General features: G+C 45.8%; 1 protein-coding gene across 1 annotated transcript in view; it reads left to right on the top strand.

Annotated features, from left to right (window-relative positions):
• The window catches only part of KCNJ3 (potassium inwardly-rectifying channel, subfamily J, member 3), a 54,792-nt gene extending 35,643 nt beyond the window's left edge, over positions 1-19,149 (top strand). The window contains exon 3 of the mRNA XM_010563056.1: positions 18,563-19,149. Within this exon, the coding sequence (XP_010561358.1) occupies positions 18,563-19,146 (584 nt within the window). The 3' untranslated portion in view covers positions 19,147-19,149. The remainder of the gene's footprint in view (positions 1-18,562) is intronic.
• Positions 19,150-19,502: the final 353 nt, after the last annotated feature.

The following is a 19,502-nucleotide window of genomic DNA, read 5'->3' as shown; positions in this document are numbered from 1 at the left end:
GCAGGGGAGACGTTGCTGCCTGTCTGTACTGAGACAGCGGAGGGGAAACCCAGGGGGAGCACAGCTTTCGCAGTTTCCTTCTTTTGTATTCGATATTATACATTCTACACGTTAACACAAGCGGGGAACCAAATCATGCCTCCAGTTAATGTGGCCACTGCATTTCACTGTGAATTGTTTTCCCAGGGTTATTTTTAACACTACAACTATCTTTGGCTATATTCAGTCTGGATTAAGTCATGTATTTGACTCTTGGTGGGTCGAGGAGCATGCCAGCCAGTGCCGGTGCCGGTGGGCTGAGGCAGAAGATGCTCAGGGCGCCCAGGCAGCCCACAAGGCAGCAGGCGCTTTGGCTCTTGGCAAAATGCTTTTAGATTTTTTTTTTTTTTTACAGTGCATTTGCAAGGAAAACCCGTGATGGAATATCTCAGTCATTAAGAGTCAGAATCCCCAGGGGAAAGATGCTATCTAATGCAAAACAGTCAGTCTGGGCCAAAGTGGCGGCTGCTGGAGCGGTTTTGGGTCTGAAGGGTGGACTGGCCACGCGCCCCTTTCCCAGGGCAGCGCGGGAGGGACATGCTTGCTGCACCCAGCGACGACCAGTAGCCTGGGTAGTACTGTGGGCTGGCGAGAAGGATCCGGCCGTGCGCCGTCCTACTGCTGCCACTGGCGGTACTACAGCGAGGAGTGATGGTAAGAGGAATATGGATGCAGTCGTCGTCCTCAGGCTCTTCAAACTCCCCTCCTTCTTCCCCAAGCCCCTCTTGCTTCCTTGTGTTCATTAAAGACCCCCTGAGATTGACTACAGGAAGGTTTGTCTTCAGGAATTACCAGGGAGCGTGTCAGTCTGTGTATTTGTCCTGGGAAATAATACGCTTCTTTCCTCTATTGGCTATAATTTGTGTTTTGAAAGTTGCTGTACATAACTCTCTTAATACAGGAAAAAAATACAGTAAGAAAGAGGAAGTGGTGAAAAATGGGAATAGGATATGCAAATACCCCTTGCTTCATTACCTGTCAGGACACTGATTATTTGTTAAAATGTGTTTTTTCTATTAAACCTGGAAAGTTACATATTCCTAACAATAATATAGCTGCAAATTGGACTTTATAAACAAGTAAATTGATCTGCTAATGGCTACACCTCAGCCACTATAGCAGTCCACCTGCATGGCAATGGATTGTTTGTCCTTGGAGGGGCTTGGGGGGAATTGTGTCAAGGACAAAATTATTCACAGTGTTTATTTGGAGAGAGGTTTTTTCCACTTCAGCCTCCGGCTTCCAAGCATAAACCCTAACATATAGGTAAACACGGATTTATCTTTTCCTGAAGTGAAATCTTGATTAGTCCTCCAAGTGCGGTGCCAGGTTGGAAGCAGCTGGCCTTGGGGATGTGTGTGCATCGCAGTCTTTCCTTCCCTCCTCCCGACACCTTTCGAACTAAGCATATCACTAGAAAAATGTTCTTACTGTAAGTCAGTCTGGGATTATAAAATCAGCTTTTCTAGTCTGAGGCTAATGCTGTGTTTCCTGGCTTTGGCATTTAACCAAAAGGGCAGTTGCAGTTTTATATGTGCATGATGCCAGGCTAGCAAGCAGCAACGTTTTTCTTGGTTCCCTTTGCTTTAAATTACTCTGATAAATGGTGTATTTATTGCATGTTTTTATTAATTTCTTTCTCATCTTGTTTTTTACGAAAATCACTGAATTTTGCCGTAGAAGTGCTGTGTCCCTTTCCCTGGTACATAAAGGAGATAAGTGCTGGCCCCTGTGCCTTGCTCCTGTGCATGCAGGGAGCACAGGCACCGCTTGGCAGGCTGTGTAAGGGGAATGAGCTGTAAAGATCTCAGCAGCAGGTCCCTGACCTTCAAAAATGAAGTGGAGTGCCCATCTTCACTGGTTCCAGCACATGGAAGAAAAGAGAGGCTTCGGTTTTGTTGTAAGTCACCCTTTTTTGCCCAAGAATTCAGAACATTTACATCATCCTTTTTTTGTAATGTCTCTGTTGGAAATCTAACTCATTTCTGCGTAGCGTTTCTGCTGTTGCATTGAAAAGCAATGTCTGGGGGGCTAGTCAACGCCCCATAAAACTGCCCCTATCAAACGGGCTCTGATGAAAGACTGCAGCAGCTAGAAATACTCAACAGTGCTGTGGAAAGGGGGAAAAGACCAGGTGCCACAGTGCTGGCACAAGGGTGTGGGGCCCTGCTTGGACATGGAAGTAGCGCGTTTATAATTTGGCACAAAGAGCTGTGTCCATCAGTGGGTTAAAAATCTGCATTTCTCAACAGAAAAAAACTACAACACCTTTAAATGACTTTTCTATAGCGAAGAATGGTAATTCATACAGTCCTGGTGGCGTTTGTGCTTGCTGCGTTGAATTTCCACATGCAGCGGTGTCACGAAAGGGAGAAATTGGGGTGGGGGGTGAAGGAGGAGTACTTTGCTGTGGGGTGCTTCGCAGTGGTGATGTTTTTTCAGAGTACTTGTTGGTGAGCTGAGTACTTTCTCGCAGCCTCTCCTCCTCTTCCTCCTCCTCCTTCTCCATCTCTCTTGCCCTCCTCCTCCATCTCACCCTTGCCCACGCAGGTCTCTCCTGCAGCCGTGGGCAAAGCCAACGTGCCGGCTTCCTGTGGTGGCGTGGCAGGTGCCCAGCCCCGAGGATTTGACCAGTTCCAGCAGTATAGTTTGGGAAGTATTTAGCAAATCTTTGAACTGGGAAAACTATTTTGCTGTGAAATACTTGCTAGATGTTATCAAAGGCTTTCTCAATACTTTCCTGGATTTATTTTATTTTTCGTATTTAACCTAAAGCTGAACAAGTGATGGAAACTGGTGAACGCTGCTCTTGAGTTTGAACAGGTCTTTCGTGGTGATTGCGATCAAAACAGCTCAAAGCACTTCTTGTTAACTCCTTCGGCCTCAGCCTATATGAAGGTGCAGAGGCACCTCTGCAGCCCAACAGGTCTTTTTCTGGAAGAAAAGCAGTACACTGACATTTAGGATTGGAAGTGAAAAAGAATGCCATACAAAATTCATGGGGAAATGTCAAAAATACTGACTTGCTTTGGAAATTTTCAGAAAGAAAAGTCACAATTTTCCCCAAATGTCAAAAAGGGCCCAGGCTTACAGGATTTTAAACTAGCCTGGTGAGACTTAGTATCAGTGCAATTCACATGTAAGGAAGAGGGTTTGTATATAAAATTAGAAACTCCTCATAGGCATATGGTTATTTGTACAGTACAGCTTTGGGTTGTGGCTTATTTATTCTCCTGGGGTGCTCATGGAAATAACAAGTATGCTGCATGACATCACATTGCAATATATATAGTCACTAATTAACCTTCGCTGAGTGCTGTAATAGTCTCACTCCTGTGCACGCCGCAGGAAATTATTTTCTGCTGTATTATCTTCTTGATGCTTTGTATATCAACCATAATGGAAGATGGGGCTATATGAAGAAGACAGCATTCAATAACTCTGAGCCTTATCTGCCTTTCCTGCCTTTGCATCAGGAAATGTTGGTCTGTTTTATTTTGGGATTTTGATTTTTATTTTAATACGGGAGAGGTTTGATGATGCTGCAAATGAAGGAACAGCTCTGAAGTGAGCTCTGAAGTGCACCTGGTGATATGAATGCACCTGTATAATCTGTAGAGATCAGTCAAATATATTACCAAGAGGAAAAAAACCAACAGAAAATTACTGAATGCATGAAGATGCTTTTTTAGAAGTTTGTCCGGAGGGAAGCCTAAGTTAGAGTGAGAGCTTGGTAGGTTGGGGAGGTAATGCTGAGATGCTCTGCTCACTGCACAGGAAGGGGAGACCTTAGGTTGGGCAGGTTGATTTTCACATCTCCAATTTGTGTGAAGACCCAACGTTTATTGGTTACAAGCGGTAAGGCTTCTTTCCATCTTCTTTACATGTACCATTGAGACATGGACCCAGCTCTTCACCTGCGGCTGCCGAAGCTGCACCGCAGGCATCAGAGACAAGAGAGCGTGAATCTTTCTGTGCTCGGTCCGTTTTAAAATTGGTTTTGTTATTAAGAAAGCATGGTGCGTGGCTTCATATAGCCAGCATCCATGTGATGGTCGCTACGAAGCTTTGCCTGCTTTCTTCTAAGGTGTAAGGGGGAAGTGAACTAGTCCCATGTTTTTTCCAAGAAAAGCATCTTTTATTTTCCATCTTCTCTGCCTTAAAGATAACCATCAGTCAGTCACCAGGCCAGGGCTTAGAGGCTGTCCTCAGACAGGGACCAGCGTGGTGGTGTTCTGCTAAGCGAGCCCCATCTTCAAAGGCTGAAAACTCAACGTAATGGGCAACTTATTTCACTGTTCTTTATGGCCAGGGACTGCTCAGACGGGAAGAACAAAACCCAGTTATGTCCCACCGGGTGCCTGGGGCTCAGTTGTGGCTCTTAGGAAAATTAAAGCAATTGCATTCCTGTTAATTAATGCTAAAAAACATACTGAAAAAATATTGCCATTTCAACTTTATATTTTAGCAGCATTCCCAACTGGTCAGGCTGAGCAGCCTGCACAGCCGATAACAGAGGCAAGCAGTGGTGTGCGGTGATATTTGGGACTCACATCTAGGTAGAGCTTTTTGCACAGAAAGTACAAGTAAGAGCATTGTTTTGCCTCCTTGCTAACAGCTGAGACATGTAGCATCTGACTTAAACCAAAAAGTTAAATGTTCTGATCAAAGGGAGCACAGCAGATTTGTTTAAGCTTGTACTGAGCCTGTGGTGAAGCATGTACAACACGCCAGGGAGGGAGAGAAACCTGGAATGAATGTTCATTACCTCTCAAAATGTAAATAGATGTTGGGCTAGATGGATACGCTAATACATATTCCAGGAACTACCTGCAATACCATCAACAAATTACTGCATAAAGATGAGAAAATCCTGGTTTTAAAGGTGTTCTCCTTGCTAAAGTTCTCGATTATTTTGAAACCCTCAGAGGCATTTCTGGACATATATACATATACAATTTTCATGAAAACCTGAAACTGTTCTCAGGAAATGAAGCCTAATGAATGACTGTGTATTTGCAAAGATATACTGCCTGGTTTTCCACTCGTCTTCATGCAGCTGTGTTTATTTTCTGTGGGAGCTGCTGGGACTAAGAGCACTATTTAAAACTGCATATTTTGGGTGGGCACCTGGCTGGGCGTTGGCTTCTCCAGGCAAAGCATCCCATTTCTCCCAGCTTTTGCACATATGCTCTTCTTGCATATCGCTTCTGAAAAGCTGTACAAATACTATTGCTCTCACGGCTTTGCTGTAATTTAAGTGTAATTCTTGACTTTAAAAAAAAGTACAGATAATTGATGCTGGCACTCAGGTCCCTTTAGCAACCTGTGAGGCCACTCTCCTCCCAAGGGGCATGCAGTGCTGTGCCAAAGGGCATAACTTGCTTTCTAAAAATATATATATATAAGGTAAATTTACATGTGGTGCAGCAAGGTGTCTGGTTTCCTGAAGAGACTTCTACAGCTCAGAGATTGTCAAGTCCAGCCTGATACTCATTTCCCCCAGCACTGACAAAATTGATGCATCTCTTCCCTAGGAAATTCTGTGCGCCTGACGTGTTTGCAAGAAATGTTTGTCAGCTAAAACCGAAGACTGTGCGGGAAATGCTATGTTTAGTTCAAGGGATCTTGAGTTAAGGACTGCGCATTAATTCTAAATACATGACAGAAGCTGTACCAGGCCGGGAGATGCTGGTGATGGAGCTGGGATCTGCGAATGTTTCAAGTGCAAGACATGCACTCTTAGATGCAGGTGAAAGAGCTGTAGCTAGAATAGCTGGTTTAAACACAGCATCAGAAGTTGTCTGTAGCAGAAAGGGACAGAAGAGTCCCTCAAAACAGAAGTCAGTGGTTTAGGGTTGTTAGGGTTGCTGGCATTAGGCAGTCCCCTTCTCGAGGTATTTGCTGTGGGTTTGCTGTAGGCAGCCCCTGTCCCAAAGCAGGAGGTCATTTGTCCTGCATCTCCCCTCTATTTGGGGGCCATCCCCTGGTTTCCAGCAGCTGAGGACCTCCATCACCCCTGGTTCTAGCCATGAGATACCTCTGGGGTATGTCTGAATGCTGGGGCAGTCGGTGATTGCCATAATTTTTAAATCCTAGTACACCAAGAGAAGATGGTAAATGAGATTTTCCATCTTTCACGGGAGGCTTGTGGTCTGTATGGGGTGTCTCACGTTGAATTTTCTGTGTTAAGCGGCCACAGGCCAGCTGGGGTTGCAGGTCAGGAGCAGAAGTCGCACCATACGGGAGCAGGTCTGTTTGAAGCAGTTCTGGGGATGAATTGATTGCCTCTAAATGTTTAGTGTTGCAAAGATATTCAACAAATTAATACATATGTTAGACCAACAATGCTAAATAAGGAAAGTTTATTTCCAAACACAGCTCTGTGTTGTATTTCATCCTTCTATTGATATAGTTCATACCAAATGGCACATTATTTTCAGCTTGGAAATTGGCTGCCAGGTTTATGGTATATTTAAATAAGTCTCCCAGCCATCCCCTGAGAGCCTTTTCCCGTATCGTGGATGCAGGCAGGGAAGCTGTGAAGGAAGAGCCGGTGCTGCAGCGGGTCACCTGCCGCTGCCATGCTCCCTCCTCTCGCTGCAGGCAGTGGTCAGGAGACATCCATGTAACTTGGAGCCCCCAAAAAAGCACCAACTATGTGGCCGTATTGTATAGCACCAGCGAACGGTACTTTTCAATATGAAGAGAAATAGTTTTTCCATCCCAGGAAGGCAGTCTCTAACGCAAAATACTTCTTCAGATATTTTTTAGGCCTGCCAAAGCCCTGAAGATTAAAGTGCTCTATTTTGGTGCTCAGCGGCATATGGCTGGGTGGGTGTTTGGAGAAGCATAGGGCTGCTGAAGAAATTGTGTATTCAAAGGCAAGGGTTGGGGTTTGGGTTTGTGTTTCTTGCCTTGTAATTAAAATGTTCTCATTCGAAGAGGATAATTTATTTTAACTGTCTTTTTTTTTTTTTTTTCCTTTTCTAACGGACTGATTGGCAGACTTCTCTCAGGTTTCACTTTAGCCATATGTTCCTGAGGCATCCTCTGACCACAAAAAATTTTCTTCTGATTTAACAAAACAGTCTGTCCTTCCCGTGTCTCTTCCCCAGCATCCCCAATGGACGGTTACATTGTGCTACAAATAAAAACACTGCATTTTTGGCTGCACTTTGGAGCCAAAACTCCATAAATCGCAGAACCCAGCTTTTTAATTCTGACTGAAGAACTGTAGTTGCAATTCGAAAGGAAATCCAGCAGAGAGGCAGCTACACTGGGCTTTTCAGTAAGCTGTTGAGGAAAGGAGGTGATTCAGGCAGCTTCAAGGTTAAGGGAAATCACTTCTGATACTAAACAAGGGAAGAAAGTTATTCTGATATTAATGCAGGATAATTGAGAACTTCTTGCTTTTAAGATTAAAGCTTGCTATTGATGGAGCAGGCATGAAATAACAAAAGAAGAGTGGTAGTTTCATTCCTGTCCTCTGGCATGCCCGTGGTCGTGGCCGCAGCCGCAGCAGCCGGTGCTTGCCGCGAGTCTTCCCCCACCGCCCCGCGGCACATCAGCCCTGAGCCTGGTGACGACAGGACTTTGCCATGTGGGACCCGGCACGGTGCTGCTGCCACCACCACCACGGGAGCTGGGGTCTGAGGGAGGTCCCAGAGAAGACTGCCTTTCCTTACGGCCAAAGAAAATGGTCATCACGGTGGGGAAGTTCCAGCATCGCATTATGTTGAAATGTGTGTTTTATGGTAAGTGTTCGTTTTTATTTTTAGAAATTATTTCTCCTGTGACAGGGGTTATGCATAGACTAATGTTAAAAAAAACCACTTTTACTTTACAATAATTTGGGGAGCCCAGAGCTGGAAAGAGTTACTGGATTATTGAAGATAGAATCATATCATAGAGTATCATAGAATGGTTTGGGTTGGAAAGGACCTTAAAGATCCTCTATTCCCACCCCCCCTGCCATGGGCAGGGACACCTTCCACTAGACCAGGTTGCTCAAAGCCCCATCCAACCTGGCCTTGAACACTGCCAGGGATGGGGCACCCACAGCCTCTCCGGGCAACTTGTTCCAGTGCCTCACCACTCTCACAGTGAAGATTTTTTTCCTAATATCTAATCTAAATCTACCCTCTTTCAGTTTAAAACCGTTACCCCTTGTTGTCTCACTACATGCCCTTGTAGAAAGTCCCTCTCCAGCTTTCCTGTAGGCCCCCTTTAGGTACTGGCAGGCTGCTATAGGGTCTCCCTGGAGCCTTCTCTTCTCCAGGCTGAACAACCCCAACTCTCTCAGCCTGTCTTCATGGGAGAGGTGCTCCAGCCCTCTGATGATGTTTGTGTCCCTCCTCTGGACCCACTCCAGCAGGTCCATGTCTTTCCTGTGCTGAGGACCCCAGAGCTGAACGCTGTACTGGAGGTGGGGTCTCATCAGAGTGAGTAGAGGGACAGAATCCCCTCCCTCGACCTGCTGGTCATGCTGCTTTTGATGCAGCCGAGGATATGGTCGGCTTTCTGGGCTGCAGGTGCACATTGCCAGGTCATGCTGAGGTTCTCATCAACCAACAGCCCCAAGTCCTCCTCTTCAGGGCTGCTCTTGCTCCATTCTCCACACAGCCTGTATTTGTGCTTGGGATTGTCCTGACCCATGTGCAGGACCTTGCACTTGGCCTTGTTGACCTTCATGAGGTTTGCACGGGCCCACCTCTCCAGCCTGTCAAGGTCTCTCTGGGTGGCATCCTTTCCCTCCAGCGTGTCAACCGCACCACACAGCTTGGTGTTGTCAGCAAACTTGCTGAGGTTGCACTTGATCTGACTGTCCATGTCGCCGACAAAGATGTTAATCAGTGCCGGTCTCAATACCGACCCCTGAGGAACGCCACTCGTCACTGGTCTCTACTCAGACCTTGAGCCTTTGACTGCAACTCTGAGTGCGACCATCCAGCCAATTCCTTATCCACCAAGTGGTCCACCCGTCAAATCCATGTCTCTCCAATTTAGAGACAAGGATGTCGTGCAGGACAGGGTCAAATGCTTTGCACAAGTCCAGGTAGATGATGTCCGTTCCTCTTCCCTTACCCACCAACACTGTAACCCCATTGTAGAAGGCCACCAAATTTGTCAGGGATGATTTTCCCTTAGTGAAGCCATGTTGGCTGTCACCAATCACCTCCTTATTTTCCAAGATGTCCCCTTGCCAGTTGCAACGTGTCCGCAGCCATGCAGAATGTCAGTTGTTTATGCGGTGTGTGGTGCCTGGGCTGGGGCTGAGGAGGTGGACAAGGGCATCCCGACCTTCCCCAGCACTGCCACTGGCCGCTGTGTCCCCAAAGCGGGAGGGCTTTAGTGTACTTTGCTGCCAGCAGTGAACCTTCTGTCTGCTCCAAGGTTTTGAAAATATTATCAGCTATTAGCATGAGGAAAGTTATCATAGGACTGTGTTATCACTAAAAATTACAGAATACTTGAGGCTGGAGGGGAGCTCTGGAGAGCATCTGCTGCACTTTGTCAGGGGATGGATGGGCATCTCTATTTTCTGTCAGAGTACTACTTTGTAAGTATTGCTACCTCTGTGTATGTGCATCCTGTAAATACCCTCGTCCAGTAAGAATGGGTGTGTTGCCTCTCCCCATTACCATCCTCCTTTCCTCCCTCTATCCCTTTCCTCCTGCCCCTTCTTCCCGCCCCTGCCCGATGCCGGCAGCGCTCCTGATGCATCCTAGCGGAGAGCGGCATAGAGCAGAGAATTAAATACTTCCATTTTGGCGGTGCGGCTGCTTATTCAATAACATCCCAGTAGGAGGGAAATAATGCAAAAATGGGAATGTGGCAGATGGCTCTGGAAAAAAAATCTGCTCAAAGAAAGGAGCTGAAGGGGCTGAAATCAGCCCTGACGCACTCCTGCACGTAGGTAGAAGGGAGCAGATCAGAGTCTTTCAGAATAATATGGGGGTTTGGGTCATAAGAAAAATATCAGGCCAGATTTCAGATAGTATAAATTTCTGTCACTGCATTAAATGTGCATTAGACAGTTTTGTTCAGATAACTGAGATTCTGGCCCTGTTTTTTCAAAAGAATGGAAAATACTGCTGCAAACATCTACGGGCTGAGCGCAGAAGGGCAGCACTGAAGACTGCAGTGCTTTTATTTTTTCCCCTTTTTTTGGGTAAGGGGCTAATACAAGAGAGGGGAGGTTAGCTTACCTGACAATAGCCTGTTGCATTCCTTTACATGGGAACAGTATTAATATGTGCGGTGGTGCCTTGCTTTTACGTGCGGGTTTTATGACATTTTCGAAACCTGCTATAATACATGCTAATGAAGGGTAGCTGTGGTCCTGGTAAGCATCAAGATGAGCTGTCTGCAAGATGTCAGAAAACTATGTGTGTATGAGTGATTAAAAATTGCCCTAAGAAGAGGACCGGCTGATAAGAAAAATACCTTGGCTGTCACCGCTATTTTTTAAGTGTCAAGATAGCTCCTGGGAGAACAGCACAGTCTGAATAAACCAGGAGGTATTTATAGTGCCAGAGCATAAACAACGTGTCTAAATTGAGTAGCAGAGCAGAAGCCTGGGTTTGCTATTCAGTGCGATGAGAAATTAAAATGTTTAGCATAAGACTGATGTCTGACTCTTGCATAAATGCGTGCATTGCGTTCCCTGGCTTGCTCTGCTCCCTTGGTTCCCTTTTGCATACACGCTTAATTTGTTTAATCTGTGACCTCCTCTTGTTGGGGCAATTTCTAGATCTCAGGAATATATGGTGATTAAGCATTAAGTGTTCTAGAAAGGCCTGCTGCAGGTTGAAATTTCAAGAGAAACAGTGCTCTCGCTTGAGGAGTTGGCCACTGGACCCTGTCCCGTTGTATGTCAGACACCCTGAATTACCCATCACCCGCAGTCTGTCCCAGCTCTGTGTGTGTTGAGTGGGTGCCTGGGGACACGTGTGGACCTCCACTCCGCCGTCTTCTGCACTGGTACCACAAGCTTGTGGGCAACGGCAGGCTCTCTATGGTTTTTTCCCACTTTTTCTTTCTGCTATGAAAAAGGGACGCGGCTCTTGTGGAGCTGATCCATAGGGCCACTGCTTTGCTTTGTATCTCATCCCAGGACCTATTTGTGTCGTGATGTAAGAAACCAGAGATTAGCTTAAAGAACAAAACAGGCAGTGTATCTGTTCACTCGTTACAGAAAGAACGAACTCAGATTATCCACAATTACCAAAATCCGAACTATTTTCTTCTTCTCACCAGTGCCGTCATCCCCCTCTCACTTCTCTCCTCTGGCTCTGTGGCATTCCCACTGCTGGCTTCGGAGCGGGCTGTGGCCGTGAAGGCGACAGGCAACGTCCTTGCCTAGTGCTGGCAGGGGCAGGGTGAGCAGGTTGTGTTCCGTGCCTTTCCCTAATCCCGCGTCTGCTGAACCGCTCCTCGGTCACTGCCTGCATCCCGCAACATCCCCCAGCAGCCTCAGGCAGGGCTTGGAATTCACACACTTGAATTTTCATGAATTCACAGAGCACCTTTTTACAGTTGTTACCTTTAAGACTCTTTTTGTCTCTTGCATTTCAGGAAATGCCATATTTTTTTTCTCTTTAACAAAAAGGGGTTTTTATCGAAACATTGCTTTAAAAGTAATCAGAAGCATTAAATGCATAGATGGCGAGGTGGCTGCCCATCTCCCTTCTGCTAAAGAAAATCAGGCTCCAAAGATACCAGTACATTAAAGCAGACATTGACAGCAGACAGTGGCAGAGGCTGGCAACCACAAACTGACACAAAGTTTTATTGCACTTCAAACTATCATCAGTTTAATAAAAAAATACCCCCTGAAATTATGATGGGAAAATGTTAATGCTAAAAATAGGTGTTCTTTCCAAATAGATGGGAAGTGTTAGAGTTTAGACACCACACTTTCTGTCTGCTTAGAAACCCTTCCATCAGGCTGTACATTTCTCAGCCGTGCATGGTACAGCTTGTCATTTTAACTTACATTAAAAAATAATCTGGCAATGAACGTTGAGAGGAAAAGCTTGAGAGCATCCTTCACTTCAAGTATTGGTTCTGACCTCCGATTTCGGGCACCCATTTTCTGGCTTATCGCAGAACTCAGACAACTAATGGCATTTCAGATACAGGGTGGTGCAGGGGCCAGATGTTAACATCAGGATATCACGCTGTTACTTAGCTAAATGTGACAAAACCAGCTTCTCTTCCCGTATTTTCTCCACAGTCCTGGAAGAGGAAAGATTGCTGTGGAAATCATGCGACTCCTTTTTTCTACAGCAGTGTATCTTCCCTTATTCCTGCAAGAGTGCAGGATTAAGTGTGGTATATTTTTATATCAGTTCTCACATCAAGCTTTACTCTTGCCTTCATGGGCCTTAGATTGCAGTTGTGAATGAGCTTAATTCTTAGTAATTGATTTAACATTGCTGGCTGATTAATTTTTAACACATATTTTTGAGGCTTTACAGATAAAGTGTAGGTTTAAGGGAGGTAAACACCCCCCAAAATGCACAGAGAAACATGTGAAGGGAAGAGCCACCTGGCTGCACAGGTAGCATCTTGGACCCAGCTCAGGTCCAGGCATTTTAACATGCAGGGCCCTAGATCTTAATAAGAAAAAAGGAAAAAATCTGACAAAATGTCAGCATATTTGTGCATTTTTGCCAGTAACTTCTGCTGGAAGATTTCTCTTTGCTCCAGTCCTGGAGGGTGGGATGCCAAGATGCCCTTTTTGATGCCTTCGGGATGATGCGCTATTGAGTCATCATAATGCCAAAATAATGAACTCTCTCCCGAACTGGTTAAGATTAATATTTCCATGTTAAGAAGGACACCTCCTGGCGTCCCTGTGCCCAGCCCTTGGCCAGCAAATTGCAGCCCAGAAACACAAAAAGATTTAAGGTGAAATTTCTGGCATTACCTTGGAAGGAGAAAAGAGCCATATAACCTTTGTATGCCTAAATTGCTTCTGAAGACTTTGGGGAGGGGCTGTTAAAAGCTTATTAGTGATCTATGATTTGTCAACTATCAGCCAACTTCTGTAATAAAATATAAGAGGGTGCTATAAATAACAGCACGCCTGTGCAAGGCAATATATTACGAGTTCTAGAAATTGCCTGAATGCAGCCAGCTCCATCTGGGTACTTTAGAAATTTAGAAATAATTTGAGGGTTATTATAGGATTGAATTAGTCAAAGCACTTATTTACAGATTTTTTTTTGTCCTCCATCTGCCCCCTTATTAATTCGGGGAGGCAGCTCTCAGCTGTGCTGACAGTGAGTCACAGCGGTAGGATGCTTTGTATTTTCACCATTCTCTGGTCGCTTCAGGAGGGACTGTGTACCTGGGTACTTTAGGACACATCTAATTGTCTAAAGCCAGCATTAATCACAGTAATGACTGTAACTGAGCTCAGGCTTACAGAGCCCAGCATGGGGATGAAGGACAGGTTGTCCACATCCACCTGTGTCCAGTAACTTCAGCGGGGTATGCAGTGCCCATCGCAACCCAAAGCCAGCAATGGGGATGTTGTGGCCAACATACGTGGGACAGGACTTCGGGTGATGCGAGATGATGCTGGATTTTGGGTGGGGTTGGTGGCAGCAGCCGTTGTCCTTTGAGATACCTTCACCTTCCTTGGGAACTGGCCTTGTACTGTAGCAAAGCTAGAAGCTATCAGGATCGTTAACTGAATTATTAGGATTTCAGATGCCGGGGAATTCTGACCCCAGCATCATCCCAGTGGCACCAAACCTCCTCTGTGTTATGTTCTTACCGAGCGAGCATGCTGGGAGCTCCGGTCCCGGTCAGCCGTGTCTAAGTGTTCGCACAACCCTGTTTCTTGTTGGTGTTTCCTGGAAATGGGGTACCGAGTCTAAACCTGCCCTAGCCAGAGACAGAGAAAAAAATAAAAGCTTAAATAGTCTGCTGCTTGGCTGAGGCTGGGATAATTGCATCCACTTTTTCAGCTCAGCTAGGGCTCTAAAACCAAGAGTTCTACCTCATTAGAAATAACAACTTGTAATTAATAACTCATGATGTGACAGATAGATGCATTTTTCTCCAGTGATAGCACTTGCTTCAGATAGAGCGAATGCTGAAAGGAGAAGGCATGATTATTAAAAAAAAAAAAAAAAGATACTTTCATATCAAACTTGAGGAGAGAAATATATCAGTTTAACCCATGCTCATTCTCCAGAGCTGCTCCGCTGTATATTATTCAAGGGAGTTAACGGAATATTTTCCTAGATAGGCATGGCTGGGATTTTCCTGTGTTACGAACTGTGGCATTATGTGCCGGCCTCTACAGAGGGATGCCAGATCACTGCGGGTGGGTGTAAATGACTGAATTTAATCAGTAGCAATGTTTCTAATAATGTCTAATACTAAAGCTCTCTCTAACACCACTTCAGCCTCTGCCCGTGAGGAGATGAGTCCCAAAACTTTCCCCTTGCCTTCCTTTAAGCTCATTATTCATAATACTTTGAAAACAGAGTCAGCTCCTGGTTTCCGCAGAAGGAATGCAACTCCTGGAAACAGCGAGAGGTGATCTGGGTAGAGATGGTCCCAAATACGCAGGAGTGAGGTTTGTGAAAGTACGGGGTATTCAGACAAGGCAGCATTGCTTGCCCCCTTAGGAGCAGTGCTTCTGGATGAAAATCTCTTCCCTTGGACCTAGTGAACAATGGTTTTGCAGCCTCTGTTTTTGAAATAATAGAGAGGGGTTTTACTGGACATTTGATTGGGGTTTTATGCTGGAGTATGTGCGTAAGGGTACCTCTTTTTCAGGTGCCTTGTTGCGATTTATATGCAGGCAGAGCTTTGCTAATGTGCATTGCAATCACCGGCCGTTAACAGCTCTGGAGAGCACTTCGTGATGGAAGCGTGTGTTAGGAGTGATGAACAAAACGCATCGAAACCTTTTACTTTGACAAATGGATGGCTTTTTAATTATATGCACTGCATACAGCGTGTTTGCTTCCAAACGGGAGTTTAAAATTTATACTGCAAATGAATATTAATAATATAGACAACTTGGTAAAATTTTAACAGGCCCATTAACATGATGAAGGCATCGAAGGATCTGCTGGCGGCATACCCTGCTGATGAATAACTTCTCAGGGGAAAAAAAAAAGCACAAAACCCAAAAAGCCCTTCATACCAACAGGAGAGGAAAACTTATTAGCCTGACGTTAATGGCCTGATCCGTTAGAGCGCGTTGGGCGCAAGCCCATGCCCACCGCAGCGTGCGGTCCCCTGGTAGGTGTTCATCAGCAGCCGGACCCTGTGCCTCAGCATGGCCCAGCATGGCTCCCAGCCTCCTGCTGCTTTATGCATCTTATTTTTTAAAGGTCCAGAAAGAAACTACATCTGCATTAAAATAAAAGACCTATATTTATCTGAGCATAAATTAATGGAAAATAATCCTGAGGTAGTTATCAAGAAGGGCTATCAGTGGCGGGTTGCACCCAGCTGCTCCTGCTTTTTTTATGGGAAAACATGGGAATACCTGCTGATTCTCTGTTTGGTGCTTTGCTGTCCAGGCAGCCTGTTGAAGATGCAGATTGTGGTGCAAGTAAGGGGAGAGCAACGTTGTCAGCTTTAACTCTCCCAAGGAGGGAGCATGGGCCGTGTGTTAGGACACTTGCGAAGAGCTGATGCTTGTTCTGCGCAAGGATGTGGGTAATGGCTCCGGTCATCAAGTGCCTTATGCAACTCTGTTGTTATTGCTGGAAAAATACAAAGGAGATGGTTACAGCCGGGGTGGTTGTGAGCTGGCTGCTCGAAGTGTGTAATAGCAGAAAGGCATTGCAGAGCTTATAGCTGCGAGTCTGAGGCTTTGCTGAGAAACAGAAAGGGAAGGAAGAGCTGGGAAACACGGCAGAGCTGGAAGAAAACCTAAGAATTGATTTCTTGTCCAAGGGCTCATCAGAGCACGTTAGCACCTCTTAGCATCATCTGCTTAGCATGACAGGTATTCCCTATTATGACGAGTGTATTAGTTGCTGCTGTTCATCCTGAGAGACTATTAAACAATTTGCACCCTCGGGTTTGTTAGTGAATAAGACAAATTGATTTTAAAGAAAAATTATACACCTGCAAATATTTATCTCTCCAGTGAGCTTACAAAGGGTTGCATCAATGGAACAAAATGTGATGCTGATTTTCCTGAGATTCAGCTGATACATTTTTCGATAGGAAGCAAGTATAAAAGTCCTCCTTTGAAAGCCTACAGGCAGCAGCAGGTTTGGGAGCTGGCAGGATGATAGATCAGGATGTAGAAATAGCCTTGCAGACCAGCAGCTGGCAGGGATGGGAGAGCCTAACCCGGCAGGTCCCATGCCCTGGCATTGCCCCAGGCGTGCAGCGTCAGCTGTGGGAACTCGTGCGGATGCAGATGGGGATGCGGATGCAGGTGGGGATGCGGATGCAGGTGCCGGTCGGTCCTGTGCACTGGTCCCCTTCCCCGTGCCCTGGCAGCGTTGCTGACCCACGTATTTCCCCCACGCCCCTTATTACACTCCCCACAGCATTTTGATAGCACACAATAAAGCTTAATTTTTTTTTTTTTGTAGTGTTGCCAATGCAAAGAAAAAGCCGTGCAAGGGATTTCCACCCAACAGTCAGCTCTTTGCAGAGCAGTGTTGCTGTGGCCGTGGTGGCCACCATGGCGGTGTTCCCACGGGAGCCCTTTGGTGATGCCGGAGGTGCGGCTTACCCCCCTCAGCAAAGCCTGCGGCGCAGTGAGGTCGACGATTATCAACTTTTCTATACAGAGTGATTTGCATTTTAAGCAATTTGTTATCTAAAGCGTAGGTCACCGGAGTTAACCGGCCATCTGCTTCACAGGCACCGTAGACCCCATTCCAAACACGGCTCTCACCATTTGCATGTGTTATTAGACGTGTTCGTTTGCTAATGAGGTCTCCCTCGGAAGTCAGGTCTGAAGAAGCAGAGAGGGAAAGGTCTGGGCTTTCGCGGCAAAGGTACGGCTAATGAACGGCTGGAGACTAAAGGACACAGATGGAAGAAGTACTCATTCTAATTACCATTTTTCTAAAAATTGCATGTTTTTTTCTAAACCCATTAGGTATGTGATTGCTTCCACTTCACTTTGTAAACAGAACTGAAACACATGGTGACTGAGTGGAAATACACCATAAAGTATAAACCAGTGTCCTGTCTGAGGCTGTGGGAAGGGGGTAGGATTGCTTGGTCTCCGGGTGTGCTCCTGCAGGTGTCTGAGCTCAGGTGAGGTGCCATCACGGGCAGTGGGAGCAGCGGTATGTGCAAAAAAACCCGTGGGTTCATAATTTTCTCCTAAGAGATAAAACAGAAAACTGAGATTTATGTCTCGTGATATATTCAGACGTATTAGCAGTAGAAATCGCTATGTGAAACTAAAACTTCGATTCCATTAGCAGTAACAGAAAGAGTAATAAAATTTTATTTTTCTGGCTGTATGTTACCAGGCGCATATCCATCCCCCGCTCCCCCTCGCTACAGCCCCACTGTTTTTCTTGTGCCTTCCAAAGTTTCCTTTAATTTTCTTCTGACTTAAAGGTGTTCTTGCCAGCTAAGCAGAGGATGTGTTTGCAGAGGTAGATTTAGCTTCCTGAAAACCAAATGTCATATTTCCAGTTTGCTATACTAGGATAAAATGGCAGGGTAATTCTATTTACAGATTGCTACAGATACCATTTTAAAAAAATTTATAAAAGAAGCAGCAGGATTTTTTTTCTAGAAGCCTGCAGCAATCCACGGTCATTGTTTCCCTCTGATTTCCAAGGTCAGGTGGGTCACCAGGACGGCCAAGTCTGGGTGCTCGGGAGGAGGACTTTTACTCCACGGTGGGAGGCGGTGGAGAAAGAGGAAGGGCAGTGTTGTGCCTCTTAGTCGTATTTCTTCTCCCCTGCTAATTTATTGAAGCTTGGATCTCAGCCTGGCAGCAATGGATCTGTGAGCAGATTGCTGGTGAAGCCCTTGAAGAGGAGTAAATGTATTTCATAGGACATACCTACTGCTCGCTGGTGGGTTGGAATCCACTAATATGGGCTTGGTTTGTGCATACGATGCATAAAGCATAGGGTCTGGGTTTGTATGCATTTGTCAGTATGATGAAAATACGGAATAACTTAGTAATACTTTAGCATCCTGACAAGTCCAACTTTACATTGCAGTTAGCAGCTCTTGCTAATTTACTGCCAGGGGTATCAGTTAGCCCTGTGTTTCCCTATGTCACCAGCACCTTCAAAAGTGTCCATAATAATAGATGCGAATTATTCAGTTACACTCCTTCCTCTATTGTTGGCTCCTTTCACCTTGAGGGTAACAATTTAATAGCTACTGTATGTAAATGGCAGGCATTCTTTTCTTTTATACATTTTCTTTTATACATTTTAAAACATAAAATGTGTTTCATTGAAATGTGCAAAAACCCCCAAGCTTTATGTGCATCCGCAATTGTCCATAACTCGTGGAAGTTTTTCTCCCTTGCTCGTTGCAGGGATGACGTGCCAAGCCAGGACATCCTATACTGAGGACGAGGTGCTCTGGGGTCATCGGTTCTTCCCTGTTATCTCCTTGGAAGAGGGGTTCTTTAAAGTCGATTACTCCCAGTTCCACGCGACGTTTGAGGTCCCCACCCCGCCGTACAGCGTGAAGGAGCAGGAGGAAATGCTGCTCATGTCCTCTCCCTTGATAGCGCCCGCAGTGAGCAACAGCAAGGAAAGGAATAACTCGGTGGAGTGCCTGGATGGTCTTGACGAAGTTGGCACAAAACTACCTTCAAAACTGCAGAAAATAACTGGGAGGGAAGACTTCCCCAAAAAACTCCTCAGGATGAGTTCCACCACCTCAGAGAAGGCCTACAGCATGGGGGATTTACCCATGAAACTCCAGCGGATCAGCTCGGTTCCCGGGAACTCGGAGGAGAAACTGGTGTCTAAAACCACAAAGATGATGTCGGATCCCATCAGCCAGTCGGTGGCCGACCTGCCGCCCAAGCTGCAGAAGCTGTCAGGCGGCGGCAGGATGGAAGGGAACCTTCCACCCAAACTGCGAAAGATGAATTCGGACCGCTTTACATAACCCGACGGGACTTCTAGCTACCATTTAGAGCTCGAACTGCTACTGGCAAGGGCAGCGTGGGCAGGAGAGCAGGCCCTCCACCAGCCATATGTGTGCTAAACTCTGTGGTCCCCGGCACACCGGGAGGCAGGAGCATCCCCTCGGTAGCGGTGGCTGCGCTGTAAGTACGAACGACGGGACAATCGGCGAGCTGATGTTCATTGGCATGTAGTATCACAACACGCATGCAATAATAGTGTGCAATTTTTGCATATAGTTTTATGGCATGACTCCTACTATATTTATACTGTATATTCTGAAAAATAGGGAAAGGGGCGTTCCTTTCCCCTGTATTTCTTAAGAGTAAGTAGTAGGTA

The sequence above is a fragment of the Haliaeetus leucocephalus genome, unplaced genomic scaffold, assembly GCF_000737465.1.
Source record: "Haliaeetus leucocephalus isolate CR32 unplaced genomic scaffold, Haliaeetus_leucocephalus-4.0 Scaffold163, whole genome shotgun sequence".
Lineage (NCBI taxonomy): Eukaryota > Metazoa > Chordata > Aves > Accipitriformes > Accipitridae > Haliaeetus > Haliaeetus leucocephalus.
Note: the sequence above shows the minus strand (reverse complement) of the source record. Positions and strands in the feature narration are given on the sequence as shown.